The sequence below is a fragment of the Schistocerca piceifrons genome, chromosome 7 (genome assembly GCF_021461385.2).
Source record: "Schistocerca piceifrons isolate TAMUIC-IGC-003096 chromosome 7, iqSchPice1.1, whole genome shotgun sequence".
In the NCBI taxonomy this organism is placed as follows: domain Eukaryota; kingdom Metazoa; phylum Arthropoda; class Insecta; order Orthoptera; family Acrididae; genus Schistocerca; species Schistocerca piceifrons.
Window position 1 is genome coordinate 432,447,510 of NC_060144.1, and position 18,402 is coordinate 432,465,911.

The 18,402-nt window shown below is 41.8% G+C and overlaps 1 protein-coding gene across 17 annotated transcripts in view; it reads left to right on the plus strand.

Moving 5' to 3' along the window:
• The window catches only part of LOC124709012 (tropomyosin), a 158,414-nt gene that overhangs the window by 111,600 nt on the left and 28,412 nt on the right, over positions 1 to 18,402 (plus strand). For all 17 annotated transcript variants that reach the window (XM_047240657.1, XM_047240656.1, XM_047240652.1 and 14 more), the window contains one exon: positions 15,958 to 16,091. In XM_047240657.1, coding sequence (XP_047096613.1) covers positions 15,958 to 16,091 — 134 coding nt within the window. The remainder of the gene's footprint in view (positions 1 to 15,957; positions 16,092 to 18,402) is intronic.

Genomic DNA, 18,402 nt, shown 5'->3' on the forward strand with positions numbered 1-18,402 from the left:
TGCCCCCCTTGATTAAGGAGTTCGTTGTGATAGATGCTGTAACTCGTAAGAGACGGAATTCTAATTGTACTTCCTATGTTGTGCCTGAAGTCATTAACTTTGTACCGTAGGTGGTGTTAGGAGCAGTATTCCGCTGTCCTCTCAGAACTAAAGTACAGAAAGTTCAGTTCGGAAAAACAGTTGACCAAATCAATTATTAGAGAAGGTATCACGGCATAAAATATTGAATCCAACGGCTGATAATACCATACGTGTCTCGCTGTATTGCAAACATATTCTCAGAACGTTGGTGGTGATTAAATTCTCCATTAGACAGTGTAATTCATTGCGAAACTTTTGAGTATTTCGACACGTCTCGAAACGATTGCTATGCAGATCACGACGAGAGGGCGTAAGGCAGGCGTCCAAATTAGAGACCTGGTTAGGACAAGACTTAGAATTGCACATAAACCTACACTAAAAATGCAGTGACAAAGGAATTTCTCCGCTATATTATCATCACTATTATTCTTGTGGTATTAGAATGACTTTAGTTTTGGAGGGAAGGTGAGATATAGTGACAGATGTAGATCATCTGCTATGCATTAAACCGCTGTATTTTTTACTGACAACATTTTTGGACCGGTTACTTGGTAGATTTTATGCGTTAGCTCTAGCAAGATACCGAAACATTGGTCAGTTGTTGATACCAAGCATGTAACATGTGCTTCATCTTGGGTACGCGGAAAAAGTGTCGAAGTGGATTTCGGTACTCCATCCGTTATGATCTGGAAATAGGGAGGGGTGTTACCAGCTATAAGCGAGGTCTTATCTTCTGATAACAAGTGACGGCTTATTCCCGTAGGTTCGTGGAACCTGTGGTGTCAGATTCCAGACACGGACGAATGAAGATAACCCACGTTTGACAAGTGAAAGCGTTCGCGCACGTAGTCGCCTAGGACTTTCTTTCTGTTACATAAGTAGCTCCAGTACGCAATATTGTCAAATAGACTCGCGGCTTCCTATCTTAAACAAAATTGACAGGAAAACTTTGGTGTACCTTCCTATTTGTACCACTCCATCAGGCGACTCGTTACCGTGACGCGGTAGATGCTATTCAATCTTACCGGGTAAGACTCATTTTTTCTCAGATATGAATTTCGCAGAACGTCTTCATGCAAATGTCTACGTGGGGTGCAGCATCTCTGAGGTTGTAAGCCATCAATTCCATACGAGCAGTTTTTAAAGACGCAACACTATTAATTGATCTGTAAACAGTAGGAAGGGATAGTAGCAATGTGATCATTTCCTGTTTCATATAGGGTACCCCCTTCACTAGATGCCAAAACTGTTAAGGGTATTATCCCTGAACATTCAGAAAATTCTTGACGTAAAAGAGAATTCGTCCTGAGAATGTAGTTAGTATCCTTTAATGCAGAAGAATTGAAATTTCGTGCTTGGAGCTTACCGCCCGTTTTAAACATCCCTACTAAAGAGGCAAGAACATATAAAAACCTTTGTGGAAAAAACTTAATGTCGAGAGTGCGGGTCTCACATTAGTTCCGCGACATCTCGTAAAAACGTACAAGTAACATCCTCATACTGAAAAGTATTGGAACACATTAGACATTGTACATGAAACCACCACTGCTGTGAACTTCTCAGACTGGTTTTATATACATAAGCACAGAATATTTGCGCCCTGCATTGATAAGTATATCAAAAATGGTCAGTGGACTGTACAAACGTTGTGGTACAGTAAAACGGACAACTTTCAAATACAAATGAGCACTTAGAGCTTTTTTCAAAGAACGTGTTCCAAATTTATATTAGAGAAATTTCCGTAAGTAGGCATCTGCGTGGCTCTCTAGCAGAATTGCAGCTGTAATCTGCCAGTAGCTCTCATGGTTTAAACATGTACGGGGATTACCGTCAGTGGGAGAGACGTTACTGCGAGAGAAGCTTTGTCGAGTTTGGAACCTACTTAAGGGCTGTTGCCGAATCGAAGCTTTAGTAAAGTAGTGCTAGTTCATCAAAGTGTAGGCAGTCCGAGGGTCACAATAATGGCAAGTCCTGTGGAATTTTGAATAATAGGATAGGGTTGACTGGCAGCTTCTTCACGGAGTCTTAGTGTAGTTTTTATGCTCTTGTAACATAAGCGAAATTTGTGATCTCTTGTACTGTGGGTTTGTCTTTTATATCCTGGGGAATGTGTTCGGGCGGATGCTGCACATAATAGCGGTCACTGAGAGAGTTGGCGCAATGGTAAGGCACTGGACTGGCATTCGAGAAAGGGGCGATTCAAATTCCCTTTCGGCTATCGAGATTTAGATCGTCCACAGTTTCCATAAATAGCTAACGGCAATTTGCCGAGATGGTTCATTTGGAAAAGGACGTGGGTGAGCGCCTTCGTCAACCGAGATTATGCTCCGTCCCTGATGATTTTTTTTCTCATAAGCTAATTTCAAACCACTTCAGTCTGTCAGATCTTTACTAAGTTACTAAAAAACTGTGAATACCACTATCTGGAAATAGCCCTGCAAGGATGACTTTCATTCTAAATCATTGGAAAATAAATATCTAGAGACAAATTGCGACCGGCTGCGCTTCATAAACGTGGTCGACATTCAGACTGCTCAAGAGAATTGAGTCACGAAACCTGTCTACTGCTGCATCTCCAGCGTTGTGTGCAGAGCGGAGCGTCGCAGCCAGCGAATGCGCATTGTGTCCAGTCCATTCGATCGCGACATCGGCGGATGCGAGCGACGCCTCGGCTCTCTTAATTATTTCCGGGGGCTTCGGGCTGCTGTAATTTACCGCACCATTGCCGTTTAGGGGCAGCCTCGCCGCTCTACCCTCGGTAGCCATTCTTCTGCTGCTGAAGACGATAGTTCACGAAGTTAGCGCACGAGTTGCAACATACATTTTTTTAACACTGATTACGAGTCTTCACGAATTTCGCACACAGGTCAGTTTGTGAATGATTTGCTGACGTACAACTGTTAAACGTGACCCAGTTGAGGACAATTACAAAAAAAAGTTCGCAAATTCACTACTACTTTTCGGCTCAGTACTTGATTTTGGCGCACCTCACACGCATTTCAAAATCTTCTCTTTTCAAGTGATCACAGAAAGCAGTCACTTTTTTTCAACTGGCGGTGATGTTTATAACACCCATTGCTATGGACTGGATAAAACACGTTCAATAAGCTACAATGCTAGGGTGGCGAAACATATCGCACCTCATTCCATGAAATTACCTGGATTGGCCGTTCTACAACCAGGTGTCTATTGTCCCATTAAAATTACTAGATAGTCGACACTTCAGTCTTAGGATCTGGTTTCCTCCAGAGCGCTCAACGTCATCCCTAACAGTTTTCCGTTGCCGAACTGCCGCAACAGTTGATTAGGTCACTTCAATTTCCATGTGAGGCTTTCTTGATCTGTTCGTATCCCAAATACTGGATTATGCATTTTTATTTAAATCGGCTTAAATAAGCTTCGCACGACATTGCGTGAATACGAATTTCTGAAGGCTGTAATTCGTTGAGAGTGGGTCACAAGAATCATAAATATAATCGTCTAACGTAGAGTGGTGGCGTAGCCGAATGGTTTGCTTAATAACGTGCGGTGTGAAAGGTCGTAGGATCGCATATCGTCAAATAAAGCAGAATTTTTTTATTTTTGAATGTAATAGACTTTCGTTATTTTTATTCAGTTAATAGGTTTAAATGTAATTTTTATTTCTAATACTTCACTTAATTTACATCATCGTATTTTTTATTGCTCTTATTCTTCTTCCTGCCATTCTTTTTTCGATGGAATGTGCCTGTGTCACCTATAAGCTGCAACAAAGTGCCAACGAGCACTGCTCATCGGATGGTAACGCGGCAGATCCTGTAGCCAGTGAGAGTGAGTTTCTGATCACCAGTGACAGCAAGAAATTAGTATGCTTTTAGCGCTGAAAGTTATTCTGCCTTTAGTTTCCTCGTAGAGGTTAGCTTGAATAGCCATGATGAGAGCTATCGTGATTTTAGTTCTCCTGCAGATTTTCTGAGACTGCTTTCTCGGGTACATTGCATATTACGAGGTTGTGTCTAGCTCAGGACATAACTCTAAATTCAGGGACACAAAACGCGTCTCTTGCCGCAGTTCGGTCATTGGTCATGTAAAATCAGATGTCGATAGAGCATCTCAGCTCGCGGTGGCCACTTCCGATATTGCTCTGCGTTAGGTATTACCAGTATGTAATGTGACTCCCCGTGTTCGTGTGTTATACTTGGTCATGAACGATGGCGGTCAAATTTACGTCTATTCTGCGCATCTACATCACTCATTCGCCGACAACCTGACGCATTCTCCGACGACCTAAGAGTGTTCAGTAATGTTCTCAGGGTTCTGCTGTGAATGTCGTAGCCAACGCGAGCGTCAAACGCGACTATCGAGTGTTACTCAGCGAATTGGAGTTGTCACGGCAGATGGTGGTGGTAACCAACAAAGTCTGCACAAGCAAATGGACGTAGTTTGCAGCATACATGCTTTCTTAAAGCACAGAGCACGTGTACCCGCTTACCGCAACCGTCGCTTGGAACCGGCAACAATGTAATTCTCGAGCTGCGCGATCCGCCATAGTTCGTGGATCGGACTATACCTATAAGCGAGCGGTAGCCGGCGGCCGATGTGGCAACAATGTCGCGGCAAGTGACAGACGCCAACTATCAAATAGTTTTGAACGGACTATAGCAACAAATGTCATATGTACCACTGCGAATTTTCTTCACTGAAGAAACAGGGAATCTTAATTTCCATAGTCAGGTGGAACTTCATAATCGATCAGTTTTATACATGGGTGCTTCGTTTCGTAGTCACGTAGTGGCTTTTATGACGCCGAGAAAAGTACTTCCGCATATTAATATTCCGGTTCACAGCTTTTAGAATTCAGTTAGTATATCCATTTGTCTTTAGGCGTCTGTAGCAAATGCCATTAAGAGACGTATATGAGCAAGTTACTTTCAGCTTAACATGAACGAGTTTCGCTACAGCCAAGTTGTATTCCTCCCGGTTTGGCAGTCTCTCTGTTGAGTGCATCTCTCGTCATAACGCCTCGATAATTCTCTGCTAGGTTTCAGAATAATGAGTTTCCCTTGCTGATTTTTTGTTAGACTGTGGCCGGAGATGCAAATTCTTACCAGACATTTTCTCTCATTTTGCCGAAAAATCCGAATATAAGTGAAAACTTCAAATCTCCTGGTCGAGAACTGTTTTCCGCAGTCTTTTTGAAACTAAACATAGTGCTTTTTCTGACAGACGTCCACCACCTAACAGAAAGGCGAAACATTTTAGTCAGATATGGCAGTAACACGTTTATGCTGTAGTGTATGTTGTCTGTTGCCGTTATATTCGATTTTAAGCGGAACCACCTTATATACACTCTCCATTCGCCTCGCTCGATGCCGGACAGGAAGTACGAACATCCGCCTGCGGTTGAACAGTTTCCTGCAGACACGTCAGACAAATCACTTATCTTTGTCTATGACAGAGGACATTCACATAAGAATGCATTTGGTTCATATGTTAACAAGAGTCCAGTTAACTGTCAGGATTTCAGTATGCAGTCGTGGTCCAAGTAGTGCAGAAAGATTTTTATGTAAGGATTCGTAACAAATTGCGCTGTGGTTGTTCAACAATAGGCGCAGTTCCTGCGAAAACTCGTTACTTTTTGCGTGAACTAACAAGATTCACATAGAAAATGGTAGATAATGAGATAGTACGCACAACTACAGTTGTCCCTCCCGTTCTCGCTGAGGTGGTTTATCAAGACAGCGTGGCGAGTAATTTTTTGGCGCGTCAGAAGACTCAGAAGCTTGTCGGTGTATGCCAGCTGGCTTCGCTGCTTTAGCTTGAACTGCCAAGAATTGCCCACTTGCAACGCGTACAGTTGGCTGACATTTTTCGCTAGGATTTTGTTAGCTGCTGTTTTGAAAGCGCACAGTGCACTTTCCTCTTGATACGCCCCTCATAGTCCTGTCAACGAAGGAAAAGTTCGGGGGAAAATTGTGGAGTCGCAAATTTTTGTACGTTGTTAGGAGGGTGGACGTTCCTGACCAAAAGAAGTAAATTAGTTTCAAACATGGCCTTAATTTGAGGAAGAAGTTTGAGAATGTGAGTTTCGAGCTAGCATTGTATTGTATTTACTCACGGGCTGTGGGAAAGCCGGAACAGAAGAGATGAAGCGTTTGAGACGGGGTGCTACGGAAGAACGTTGGGAATGTGAGGACGGATAAGGAAAGAGGCGCTTCTTCGCAGAATCGACGAAGAAAGGAACATACCGAAAGCATTGACAAGAAGGGACATGATAATGACATGGGTTAAGATCTCGAGGAATAATTTCCATTATACTATGAGAAGCTGAAGCGGGTAAAAACTGCAGGGAAAGGCGGAGATTGGAACATATCCAACAAATAATTGAGAACGTAGGTTGCAAGTGCTAATCTGAGTTGAAAAGGTTAGCGGAGGAGAGGAATTCATGGTGGGCGGCATCAAGCCAATGAGAAGAATGGTGGCTCAAAAAAAAGAGCGAGTGCCATGAACAACGTACTACAAATCCCGACTCCAGAGGTGTGAGCCTGGGGGTCAGAGGGCGCCCACAGGTCGTTATTTATGTTTTTCATGAATGTTTCGAAAATCGCGGGTTCAAACGAAAATCCTTCCCAGTACAAAATTAAATCACATTAAATTTCCTCCAAAAAAGTCGTAATCGTATTTTGTTTTGTAGGACTAATGGGTTCCATGTTGGAGGGGATGGAAAAATCGCAATTATTGTTTTAATTACATGAAATTCATGTTTACATATTTATTTAATAATGTTTACCGTTAGTTGAAGTGGGTAAGTACAAATATTGTGTGTACCACATTAAAGTGCTGTAGAGCTATATTAAGGGGTACATTTTGCTCCGGAGGTGTAACAGGATGGAGAGTAGAAGTGCGAGGGAAGATAGGTCTACGAACTGAAGATCGAGCAGGTGATTCCGCACTATCTATCCTACTAACAAGGGAACCTCCCCATCGCACCCTCCTCAGATTTAGTTATAAGTTGGCACAGTGGATAGGCCTTGGAAAACGGAACACAGATTAATCGAGAAAACAGGAAGAAGTTGTGTGGATCTATGAAAAAAATATACAAATTGAGTAGTCCATGCGCAAGATAGGCAACATCAATGGAGCTGTGAGTTGAGGAGCGCCGTGGTCCCGTGGTTAGTGTGAGTAGCTGCGGAACGAGAGGTCGTAGGTTCAAGTCTTCCCTCGAGTTGAAAGTTTAATTTTTTTTATTTTCAGACAGTTATTATCTGTCCGTCCGTAATCTTTTCATCACTTTTTGGGAGTGATTATCACATCCACAAGAAAACCTAAATCGAGCAAGGTAGAAGAATCTATTTACCTATTCGCCAAGTGTACAAGTTAGGTGGGCCGACAACATATTCCTGTCATGTGAAGCACATGCCGTCACCAGTGTCGTATAGAATATACCAGACGTGTTTTCCTATGGAGGAATCGTTTGACCTATGACCTTGCGATCAAATGTTTTCTGTTCCCATTGGAGAGGCACGTCCTTTAGTCTACTAATCGCACGGTTTTGCGGTGCGGTCGCAAAACACAGACACTAAACGTATTACAGTGAACAGAGACGTCAGTCAACGAACGGACAGATCATAACTTTGCGAAAATAAAGTAAATAAAATTTTCACTCGAGGGAAGACTTGAACCAAGGCCCTCTTGTTCCACAGTTGCTCATGCTAACCACGGGACCACGACGCTACTGAGCTCACATTGTCCTTGATGTTGCCTATGTTGCACATGGACTACTCAGTTGGTATATTTTGCTTATTTTTTCATAGTTCCACACAACTTCTTCCTGTTTTCTCGATTGATCTGTGTTCCGTTTTTCAAGGCCTATCCACTGTGCCACCTGATAACTAAATCTGAGGGGGGTGCGATGGGGAGGTTCCCTTGTAAGTCACAAGAAGAAATGACAGGGTTGTGCACAAATTTGCACCGAACCTCCCCAGCGCGCTTTACGAATCAGTGGCGACACCGTGTGCAGACGCGCCTGACAGAGGGGTTCTGTTTGCCACGAACTACGTTAACACTAGATGAGATACAGATATGCGTTACTAATAATACTGACCCAAGACACGCATATGGGCAGAATCTACGTTAATCTCAGCACACTATTCTACATTGCTAGAAGGTAAATTGGATGTCATCTTCCACGACAGCTGTTAATGCTGTTCCGGGAAAGACATCTTCTCCACAATAACAGCTGCCAGCTTTTTAGTTTACAGACTGGCTATACCTCTGCAGTATTTCCTATCCAGTTATTAACTGAGTAGGCAAAATAACTTCACTGAACACGCTTCCTTATATTAGTTATTTTCGGTTAATTAAATGAATACGAATTTGCTGTGGAGTGACCTTTGATTAAAATACGTTCCTGTAAACAATGACTCGGAAGTGTTTGGATAGTGGTGTCAAGTTGGAAAGGATATATATTGGTAAATGTTACTGTCTTGTCTTTGGCAGCGCAGTGTCGAATACATATTGACAGCTTGTTGCACGAGGGAGAATCTCTTCTGTGTGGTAGACAGTTGGTTGACAGCTCCCGCTGTTCAGCTTTTCGCATAATGGTTCGCTTAACAACTGCAAGTAATTACTCACTAAACTGCAAGTAACTCCACTATATAAGTACGAGCTAAGCGAAGTTTTATGTATTCGCATAAGAGAACTGGGCGGGAAACGCTGGGTGGCATGGTCTCTCTGTTAACTGGGGGAAATTGCCTTTCCAGGACGGATGCTGCAGCTGCCATACAGAAAGACTAAGAATATACTTTCCCTCTAGCGGCGTAGGGCAGTGTTCAGAGACTTACTTAGTCCTGTCCATATCCCTTTCTTGCGTTAGTATTATTAGTAACTCATATCTGTATCCCCGGTAGTGTTACTGCACTTTGTGGAAAATACAGTCCCCAGGCATGTCTGCACACTGCGTCACAAGTGATCTATAAGGCATGTCATGGAGGGTCCGTGTAACTTTGTAGACCTATGGAGGAGGCAAGCGATTGACCACAGTCCGGCGACCTAAAAGTGCTCTCGCTCATCTATCCCCCTATCCCCCCACTCGCGCCCGCTGCATGCTGTTACACCTCGAGAGCACAATGTATCCCTTACTACTGCTCTAGTACACTTACACGTGACACACATTTAATATTTGTTCATAAGAGTCAATTTAACAACAAATATTAATTTTACACCATTGGAACATTATTTTTGATCTGCTATTTTCCATTCCCACAACGCGGAAACTATTAGTCAGAGAGCAAAAATAGGAATTTTTAATAGAAAATTTAATGTAATTCAATCTCGTATTGGGAAAACCTTTCGTCAGAAGCCCCGATCTCAGTTATTCAAGAAATTTTTTAAAAAAGACCTTTGAACGACCCAATGCTCAGATTCCACTGGTTAGGATATTTATTTAGTATGTTTTGGCACTCTTCCTGCTACTGAACAAAAATTTGCGACAACCCTCTTTTTTCCGTATTCGACTCTTTTGTTCGTCGTTGGCTGTGTATGTGGCAGTGGACAACACGTAAAGTGACCATAAATCCGAATGGTCGGAAAATGATTTTAAGCTCTCCCCAGACAGTGTCTCATTCTAATCGTTGCGACTACTTCATTGAAGTTTCAGGAACTCGAACAGGAAGGCGTTTCACCTCCATCGACTTACAGTGATATGCTCACATTCCAGACGCCTGAGATTACTCTACAGCAGTGGTTCCCGACATTTCTGAAGCAATTACCGCTGAGTGCAATTAGCAGGTAGCTAGTAAATCCCCGCCCCGATCCTCCTATCCCACCACCACCACAGCGGCCAATTAATGGCGAAGATAAACAAAGAACTAAGCAAAGTACTCAGAAAACAAAGTTGACTGTCCACACTGAGGGAAAACGTTTGTTAAACGTGCGACTCCTTACTCAAGCGGAAGACCGTACAGGCTGTTAATGCTGTGTGTCTGATCTCTTCAGCGGTGTAGTAGTCGTAGCGTAGTTAGCGCTGTGTTGTCCTGTCAATTAGTTCGCGTGTCTGATACGAAATGAATAATGAAGCAATTTCTGGTTAATTTCAGGAACTACCTACAGCTCAGAGAAGGCATTTTCGGGTAATACTTACGCATATGAGACATACATGTTTTAAGTTTTACTGCCACATATGCATGGTAGAAAGTACGGAGTATGTGTGTAGTGGGTGTTCATACATTCGTTTCAGAAGCTTGAAACACCACATTGTGTCGCGCGTTAATGCTGGTATTTGAGAAAAATTTAATTATTCGTAATCAGTATTGCAGTATTATGAAATAGATACTAGTAAAGATCTTCAGAAAATAAATGTAGTTTCGTGATAGTCACAAGCAAACCCTTCTGTTTTTATCTCCCACAAAATTTAATTTTACCCCCAGATTTGGAACTGCTGCGCTACGGAGTGCCTTTCGTTACTGCTGTGAAATAGCTTTTAATCTTGATGAGTATTGAATGTATGTTCTCAGCTTTTCGTGCTCTAGATTTCCACTTTTAGAAACTTCTTCCTCGTTTCCATAACAATATCTGATATACGTTGAGCTTGTCTATTGAAGAAAGCTTTAATCTGGTTCTGATATCTCCCTCCCTGTCCTCCAAGGTATCGTTCCCAATCTTGATAGGCAGATTGTTATTCTTTCTTCTACCTGTTATCTTCTTCGGTCTGTATCGTTGACCTAGCCCGTCTTACTTTCAACGGGTGTTTTAATTGTAAGTAATTCTTACATGCAGTCAGAGGATCATTGGCTTTTGTTCTCCTTAAATTTTTACCAGGTGGTGTGGCACTCGTATTCCTGAGGAGAGCGGTTCAAATCCAGTTCCAGCCATCCAGACCTAGGTTTTCCGTCTGTCCCTGTCTCGCCTAAAGTGGTTGCAAGGATATTTACCTTTGAAAAGGCACAGCCGGTTTCCTTCTCCGTATTAGTCACAGATTGTGTCAGGTCTCCAATGACCTCGTCGTCGACAAGACTAATCTTTCTTCCTCCGTTCCTCCCTTACATAATTTCTAGTTAGCGTGAAAAATTTGAAGGTTGCAGCACAAACAGTTGCAGTGATGAACGGCAATTGGGCTGTGAACTATCACCGTTACGGAACAACGCTAAGGTGTGACCACTGCCCGATACTCTGAAGCAATATACAAGCTGTCACATTATTTCAAAACGCCCGTCGCATTAATTTAACAGCAAATCTGCATACGCAAGTGGTGGCACAGAAGACAAGTACAGCTCCATGTCCCCAACCAGCAAGCATCTTCTTGTGGAAGCTGGACTCCTTATGTCCATCGCAGTGTAAACTGTGCTCCGGCAAAGGTAGTTTGAATAATTCTGTAGGCTAAATTTTGGAAGTTGCTCCCACAAAACCATAGTGTTTCCTTGATGTAGTTTTCCTTCTCTTTTGTGAATAAATGTTGGGTGAAATTACTGACGATTATCTCATCATTGGGATGACTGATCCTACCTCCTTCTTGCAGAGCGAGTAGTGTCAGACACCAAAAGTGTAGAGCTTGTACCGCGGCCCACGCAAACTTACTGCTCTTCCTTTATTGCACGACCATGCTCCCAACTGCCGCTTGCCCTTAATTCGCCTTTGCGGCCTGCCGGGATCGGTCATTGGAGCGAGTTGTGTGCACGCGCGCGCGATATGGAATTTTGTTTGGGCATAGCGATCCACAGCATCTGCTGACGCGATCTTTGCCAACTGTAAATTAAATGCTAGGATTTCAGTACTATCTGCAGCAATGGACAGTTAAAGCTCTTTTTTGACGTCGTGTTTGTAGTATATGTAGCGTATCAGATGAAGGCGAAACGACTTCAGTTTTACTCATAGGATGTTACAGCGAGTATTTTAAAATAATTTCTGCTAGCATGACTATTACCTCACTTCAAATTCAGCTGCAGCCTGTCTTAATGACATGGAACGTTAGTCTGCTACCGGAATACAGTTTCTATTTGTGTTACTGGTGGCTCAGTTAAGTTGGTCAAATAGGGATGTTAAAACATCGATTTGTCGGAGTCGTTAGAAATGTTGGGTAACTAACCCATCAACAAACTTTGTGTTTGCAAAAATCCCACTTTAAACTGTAAGGTGCCTATGCTTAGATTAAAATTTTGTGATGTTCCGTGAAGTTTGGTGATACAGGCTAGCCGTCAGCCGTCACCTCGCGAACGCCACGTGCTCGCTATGTTAGCTGTTTTTTTTTTTTTTTTTTTTTTTTTGTAGGTATATACATACAGTCTTGTCAAGTGTTGCTTGTTGCACGTCGGCAACATTGTCGCGTGCCGTTGCAATCTGTCAGTCAGTTACTTCATTTGAGTTATCGGTGATCCGCTGAATGAGACACTATTTAAGCCAGCGATGCTGCCCCCAAATGGATCATATTTAACTTAGATGAAGTGGAGAGAACTGGATAATTCCACAGTAGGAAAACCATAAAAGGAATCGTGGGTACGGCACCAGAACTTGAGTATTGACTGTCAGTGTGAGGTGAAAGTGCGTGTGCATTTAGGACATATCTGAAACAATTTTGGAAAATCGCAGACTTGAGTCAGTTTGGACGGACGGATATACGTTTGTTTACATTTTCTTAGGAATATGTATCCAACTTTGTCATCAACATTTAACGCGAGATCACATTTTCCTTGAAGGCGATACGGAACGAATCGTGTGCGGCTGATGTGGACCACGCGGAAGCTACTAGCGGCTATAGTCTAATTTCATTGGCATTTGACGTTTAAGTTTCGGAATTGTTACCTTGGTGCGCCAAGAGCTGTCTGCAGGCAGCCATCACAGCGATACTTTAAGCCTATATTACTAAACCCTCGTAAAATTTACGATTGCAGCTGGTACCAGTTAGTGACCCGCCAATCTGGTGGTGCGAGTAAGGTGTAAAAACAGGACATTTCGTACGTTATTTTTTATGTGACTTAACTTTATCAAGTCGTATGTCAAGTACTGAAGTCCTTAAAATAGGACTGAAAGTACCTTGCTCGGAAACGGAGCTTTCAGAAGTTTCTTATCGCATTGGATTTAGTGTGAATAAGCTTCGAAAAACTTTCAGTTTTGGCAATTTCCTACTTGTAAAAACTGTAAAGTCTCAATCTACAAAAATCACATGAAACTTCTAAAATACACCTATGGTATAATGCCTGTAGCGTTAGTAAGTTTGCCAAAAATCGCTTCTTAGAATTAATTGGTCCGGAGTTGCCTTTTTCTTGAAAGTGGCGAAATTTTCGTGTGTCCTGTTGTTTTCCTATTTGGGAACTGGCAGGTGCACGGCTTTGCAAAGCAAAAGTGACCACACAGCGGGAGCCGATAATGCCAGCAACCATTCCTTACGGGAGCACACCACCAGCTCGCTGTCAAGTGGCAACTAGTTTCAGTAGTGTCTCCGAGCTTTTCCTGCTCGCCGGCGTCTATCGACAAGGCACCGGGGCTGCGTGAGCTGTTCCCATGTCGATAGGCGACCGTCTGGCGCCCTGCGCGCCGTTGGGAGGGGGAAGGGGGACTGGTACCACAAACAGGATTGTCGTGTTGGGTCGCATCGCGTCTGCCGTGCAGTGCCGCACGTTCGTTGCCCATTTCTTATCCTATATCCAAACGGCTCTAACGAATCGTATCATAAGAGTATTGTTAGCCACCACAAAAGAAAACGATGAAATGAAATTAGACTTGATCCGTCGTGTTTAGGATAAGTATGAAATTTCTTTGATGAGCGTAAAATTGTCGGGTATTGTATTCTCAATAAAACAGTCAGTATGCATTTGTTTCTCCACTGTTATGTATATTTTGAGTAATGTCTCTAAAGATACGTAGCTTCTCTACTTCACCACACTACCCTGCCCTTTATTCGCTCTCTCAAATTCATCGTGCCCTCTGTTGTATATAAAGAAATGTATTTTTCCACCATGCTTGCAAGTTATAGGTCAGCACCATACTGTTACTGTGGTATCCCTGAACTTCTTTTTAAAAGATTTCTAATTTTATTCGCAGTGCATAACTGCAAAGGTCAGAATTTTTTCTGTCACTGCTTCTGTAACTTTTAACCATGATATGTTGATGTAAAACTTGTAACTTTTGAAAACTGGTCATACAGAAAGCATGAAAACAGGAAGGTGTACTGGGCTGTGAAAAAAAGCAAAATATAAACAGTGAACTGTCAAAGAACAAGTGCAATATAGAGCAGCCGAGAAGGGAAGTGGTGTTGTGGTTAACTGGTTACGGTGTTGGACTGCCAAGCATGCGAGCCATATTCAAATCTCCCTCATGCCAAATTGTTCTGCCCCCTTTGCCATTCGTTTTATTCAAATTTCTCTCTCTGTCGTGGTGTGATGTCAGTTAGCAACAGCGAAGTATAAGATTGGGATCTATGACAGTTGATTCTGCAAAACTACTGTTAGCAGCCGAAAGGAAGTGGCTTTCGAATGAGAACAGCAAATGCTTGATGACAGGTCAACCGAATCCTCGAATGGAATACATGCGTGGTGTGTCATACGCGGCATTAGTGATAGTACGTGTCATGTTATGGGTATCTCCTATTGAAATAACTGATTTGGACGACTGGTGGGTGACTGAGTGAGTAAGCCTCCTTGCCCATCACGGGTGTTCGTGTGGATGTGATCACTCCCAAGAAAATAGCACAATAGTTTGTCACATAAGCTGCAGCAAATGAATGCAAGTTTCACAATCACACAGTTTCTTTGTGCTCGGTCAAAACATACACTTTTAGTACTTATGAAATTGCATTCCGTTTTGAAAGTTTTGACTCTAGAATTCCTTTGTTGCAACATAGTTCACACCTGAAACTTCCTGGCAGATTAAAACTGTGTGCCGACCTAGACTCTTCACTCGGGACCTTTGCCTTCACGGGCAAGTGCTCCACCAACTGAGCTACCCTACGTCACAGACCGTAGCAGTTTTGCGCCCTAAAACCATTAATTCCGCCAGTACTTGTCTCCTACCTTCCAAACTTCGCAGAAGCTCTCCTGCATACCTTGCAGAACTAGCACTCCTGGAAATATATTGCGGAGACATGGCTTAGCCAGAACCTGGGGGATGTTTGTAGAATGAAATTTTCACTCTGCAGCAAAGGTCACGAGTTTGAGTCTCGGTCTGGCACACAGTATTAATCTGCCAGGAAGTTTAAATTCAGCGCACACTCCGCTGCAGAGTGAAAATTTCACTCTGGATAGTTCACACCTGTTTGTTATTTCGTAGAGATACACAGATATCTCGCGTGCTCTCACTACTCATCACATTTACTTGTGATGGTAACATATTCTTACCACATGACTCATATTCTGTAACTAATATATATTATGACAACTTCTGAGGCTACAGAAAAGGTCCCCATTTCAATGACCAGATGATCAATTCATAACATTTGAACATGGCTCGGCCACTTTTTAGTCCAACACCATGACCACTCACCTACGATGCCATTGCTATTTCAGGCTGCTCTTTATTGAATTTCTTGTTCTTGGCCCATCCACTGTTTATAATTTGCTTTTTTTCTACACTCTTTCAATTCAATTACATCATTGGCCAATACCTTCATTATAATAAATATCATTGCACTGGTAGTTTCAGCATTGAAAAATGGGCCACATGGAATTAAAGTCAAATAACTCACCAATTGTGGGGAAAGAAGTTTTATTTGTCAAAGAATGTATTAGTAGAAATACAATATTACTTATGTATTGTTAACTGTAATCTTGCAGAGTTGGAAGTGCAAGCTCTCTTACACGTCGTCATATTTATTGTTATTAAATTCCCAAATATCTAAATACAACTTGCAGACAGTTTATTGGGTCATCTGTCGTGAAATTAATTCTTGAATCTATTTGTTCATTGCAGGCAGAAAGTGAGGTTGCTGCCCTAAACCGCCGAATCCAACTGCTGGAGGAGGACCTGGAGCGCTCAGAAGAGCGCCTGGCCACTGCTACAGCAAAACTAGCAGAAGCCTCGCAAGCTGCTGATGAATCTGAACGGTGGGTTGCAAACTGTTAACTGAGTGATAAGTCTGATGATTGGAATCATTATTTAAACTGAACCTGTAGTTAACTTATCAAGTGTCAAATGAAACCAAAAAATATTTTAATTTTAGGAGCTAGGGTATGGATTTTAATGATTGATTGAAAAAGAAAAATGAAGGGATCAGCAGAAAAATTAACCCACAAGAGCATAATTAATCTGATTAATCTTTACTAAACTGACAGTAAGCGCTTCATTCTGATGACCACTTAGTGTCATATTTCGTAACGTTAGGGCTAGTACTAGTCTCACATACATATTTTGAAGTAGGAATTAGTATTTTCACAGAAAAAATTATTGGGCTTACAGGCTAATACACACATTCCTATACAATTTTTAGCTAACAGTGAAAAATAGTGTACCATGTGATACACAACCCTATGAAATCTGAAATGTTTTAGCTGTTGTAAATACTAATCATTCAAATGTATATTAAGTTCAGCCATGTTATGTAAAGAATAGTCATTGATGAGTAAATTTTTATCTCGCACATTACCAGAAATTAAAAAAAGGGGAGAATTTTATTTTGATGTGAGGGGAAACAGATCACTTCTGTTTGTGGCAACAGTTACAGTTCCAGCAGTAAATGGTTAAGTTGCTGAAGTAGATCTTACTTTGAAAAGTTATTTAGTTTGTAAATGGCAGTATAACCATGTTTTATTGCAAAATTTCTGTGACAAAATTTTTGTACCTAAATTTTCAGAACCCTCTCTGCTGTAATACAGGTAATGTAAGATGCTGAATTTGTAACTACATAACAGTGCAATGTCTGACACTAATAAAGCCCTTACCTGTAGAATATAATACAGAAATTAGTCTTCATGCATCTGACAAATGGAGTCCATTTTATCTACATGTAATTTTGGTGCTCTTTGTACAGTTTTCCCCACAATTGAGCCCAATGTTAAATTCTGTGCAATAGGTACAAGCTGAGGATAAGGGGTGAAAACTGGACGTGTTGGAGTTATGTCAGTTTGTTGGGCTTTGAATTACCTCAGTAGTACTGCTTGTGTGCACTTAGTCACATTTTTCTAATTGATTCTAACTTTCTCGTAACCAGTCCTGTGGCTTCCATTATGTTTAATAATCTGAAAAATAGAGCACTAGGTCTGCAACTGAATTTGTCATTTAAGTCCGATAATTTCAATACACTACAGATGGCTAAGAAGCAATGAAAGTAGTCGTTACGTTACAACACTGTTTAAATTGATTTGGGCATGAAATTTGCTACCAAGGATGCACATTTTGTGTGTTACAAAATATGTAATGGGCAGAAAGATATCTCCATGGTTCAACAGTCTATTTGATAAAGATTAGATCAGAAAGTTTTTGCTTAGTTCGGCTAGTTCTCAAAAGGGTTTGTGTGTTCAGGTTATCCACATAACCTTTCTGTATGTAAGGTACTAAGAATTGAAAGACTATGCGATTAGTACATAACTTAACATGTAAATTGGCAAAGGAGGCTTGTAATTTAGAGGGGTTGTACACGCTGCCATTGAGGTATGTACTGGGTGATCAAAAAGTCAGTATAAATTTGAAAACTGAATAAATCACAGAATAATGTAGATAGAGAGGTACAAATTGACACACATGCTTGGATTGACATGGGGTTTTATTAGAACCAAAAAAAAAATAAAAAAGGTCAAAAAATGTATGACGGATGGTGCTTCATCTGATCAGAATAGCAATAATTAACAAAGTAAGGCAAAGCAAAGATGATCATCTTTACAGGAAATGCTCAATATGTCCACCATCATTCCTCAACAGTAGCTGTAGTCGAGGAATAATGTTGTGAACAGCACTGTGAAGCATGTCCGGAGTTATGGTGAGGCATTGGTGTTGGATGTTGTCTTTCAACATCCCTAGAGATGTCGGTCGATCACGATACACTTGTGACTTCAGGTAACCTCGAAGCCACTAATCACACGCACTGAGGTCTGGGGACCTGGGAGGCCAAGCATGACGAAAGTGGCGACTGAGCACACGATCATCACCAAGCGACGCGTGCAAGAGATCTTGCACACGTCATCTGTTGGACATTTGTGAACTTTGGTGTTCGTGTGTGTGTGCGTGTGTGTGTGTGTGTGTGTGTGTGTGTGTGTGTGTGTGTGTGTGTGTTTTCTAATAAAACCCCATGTCATTCCAAGCATGTGTGTCAATTTTTCTCTCTCATCTACATTATTCCGTGGTTTATTAATTTTTCAAATTTATACTGACCTTTTGATCACCCTGTAGATTGAGACTCGTAGAACTTTCTACTTGATGATC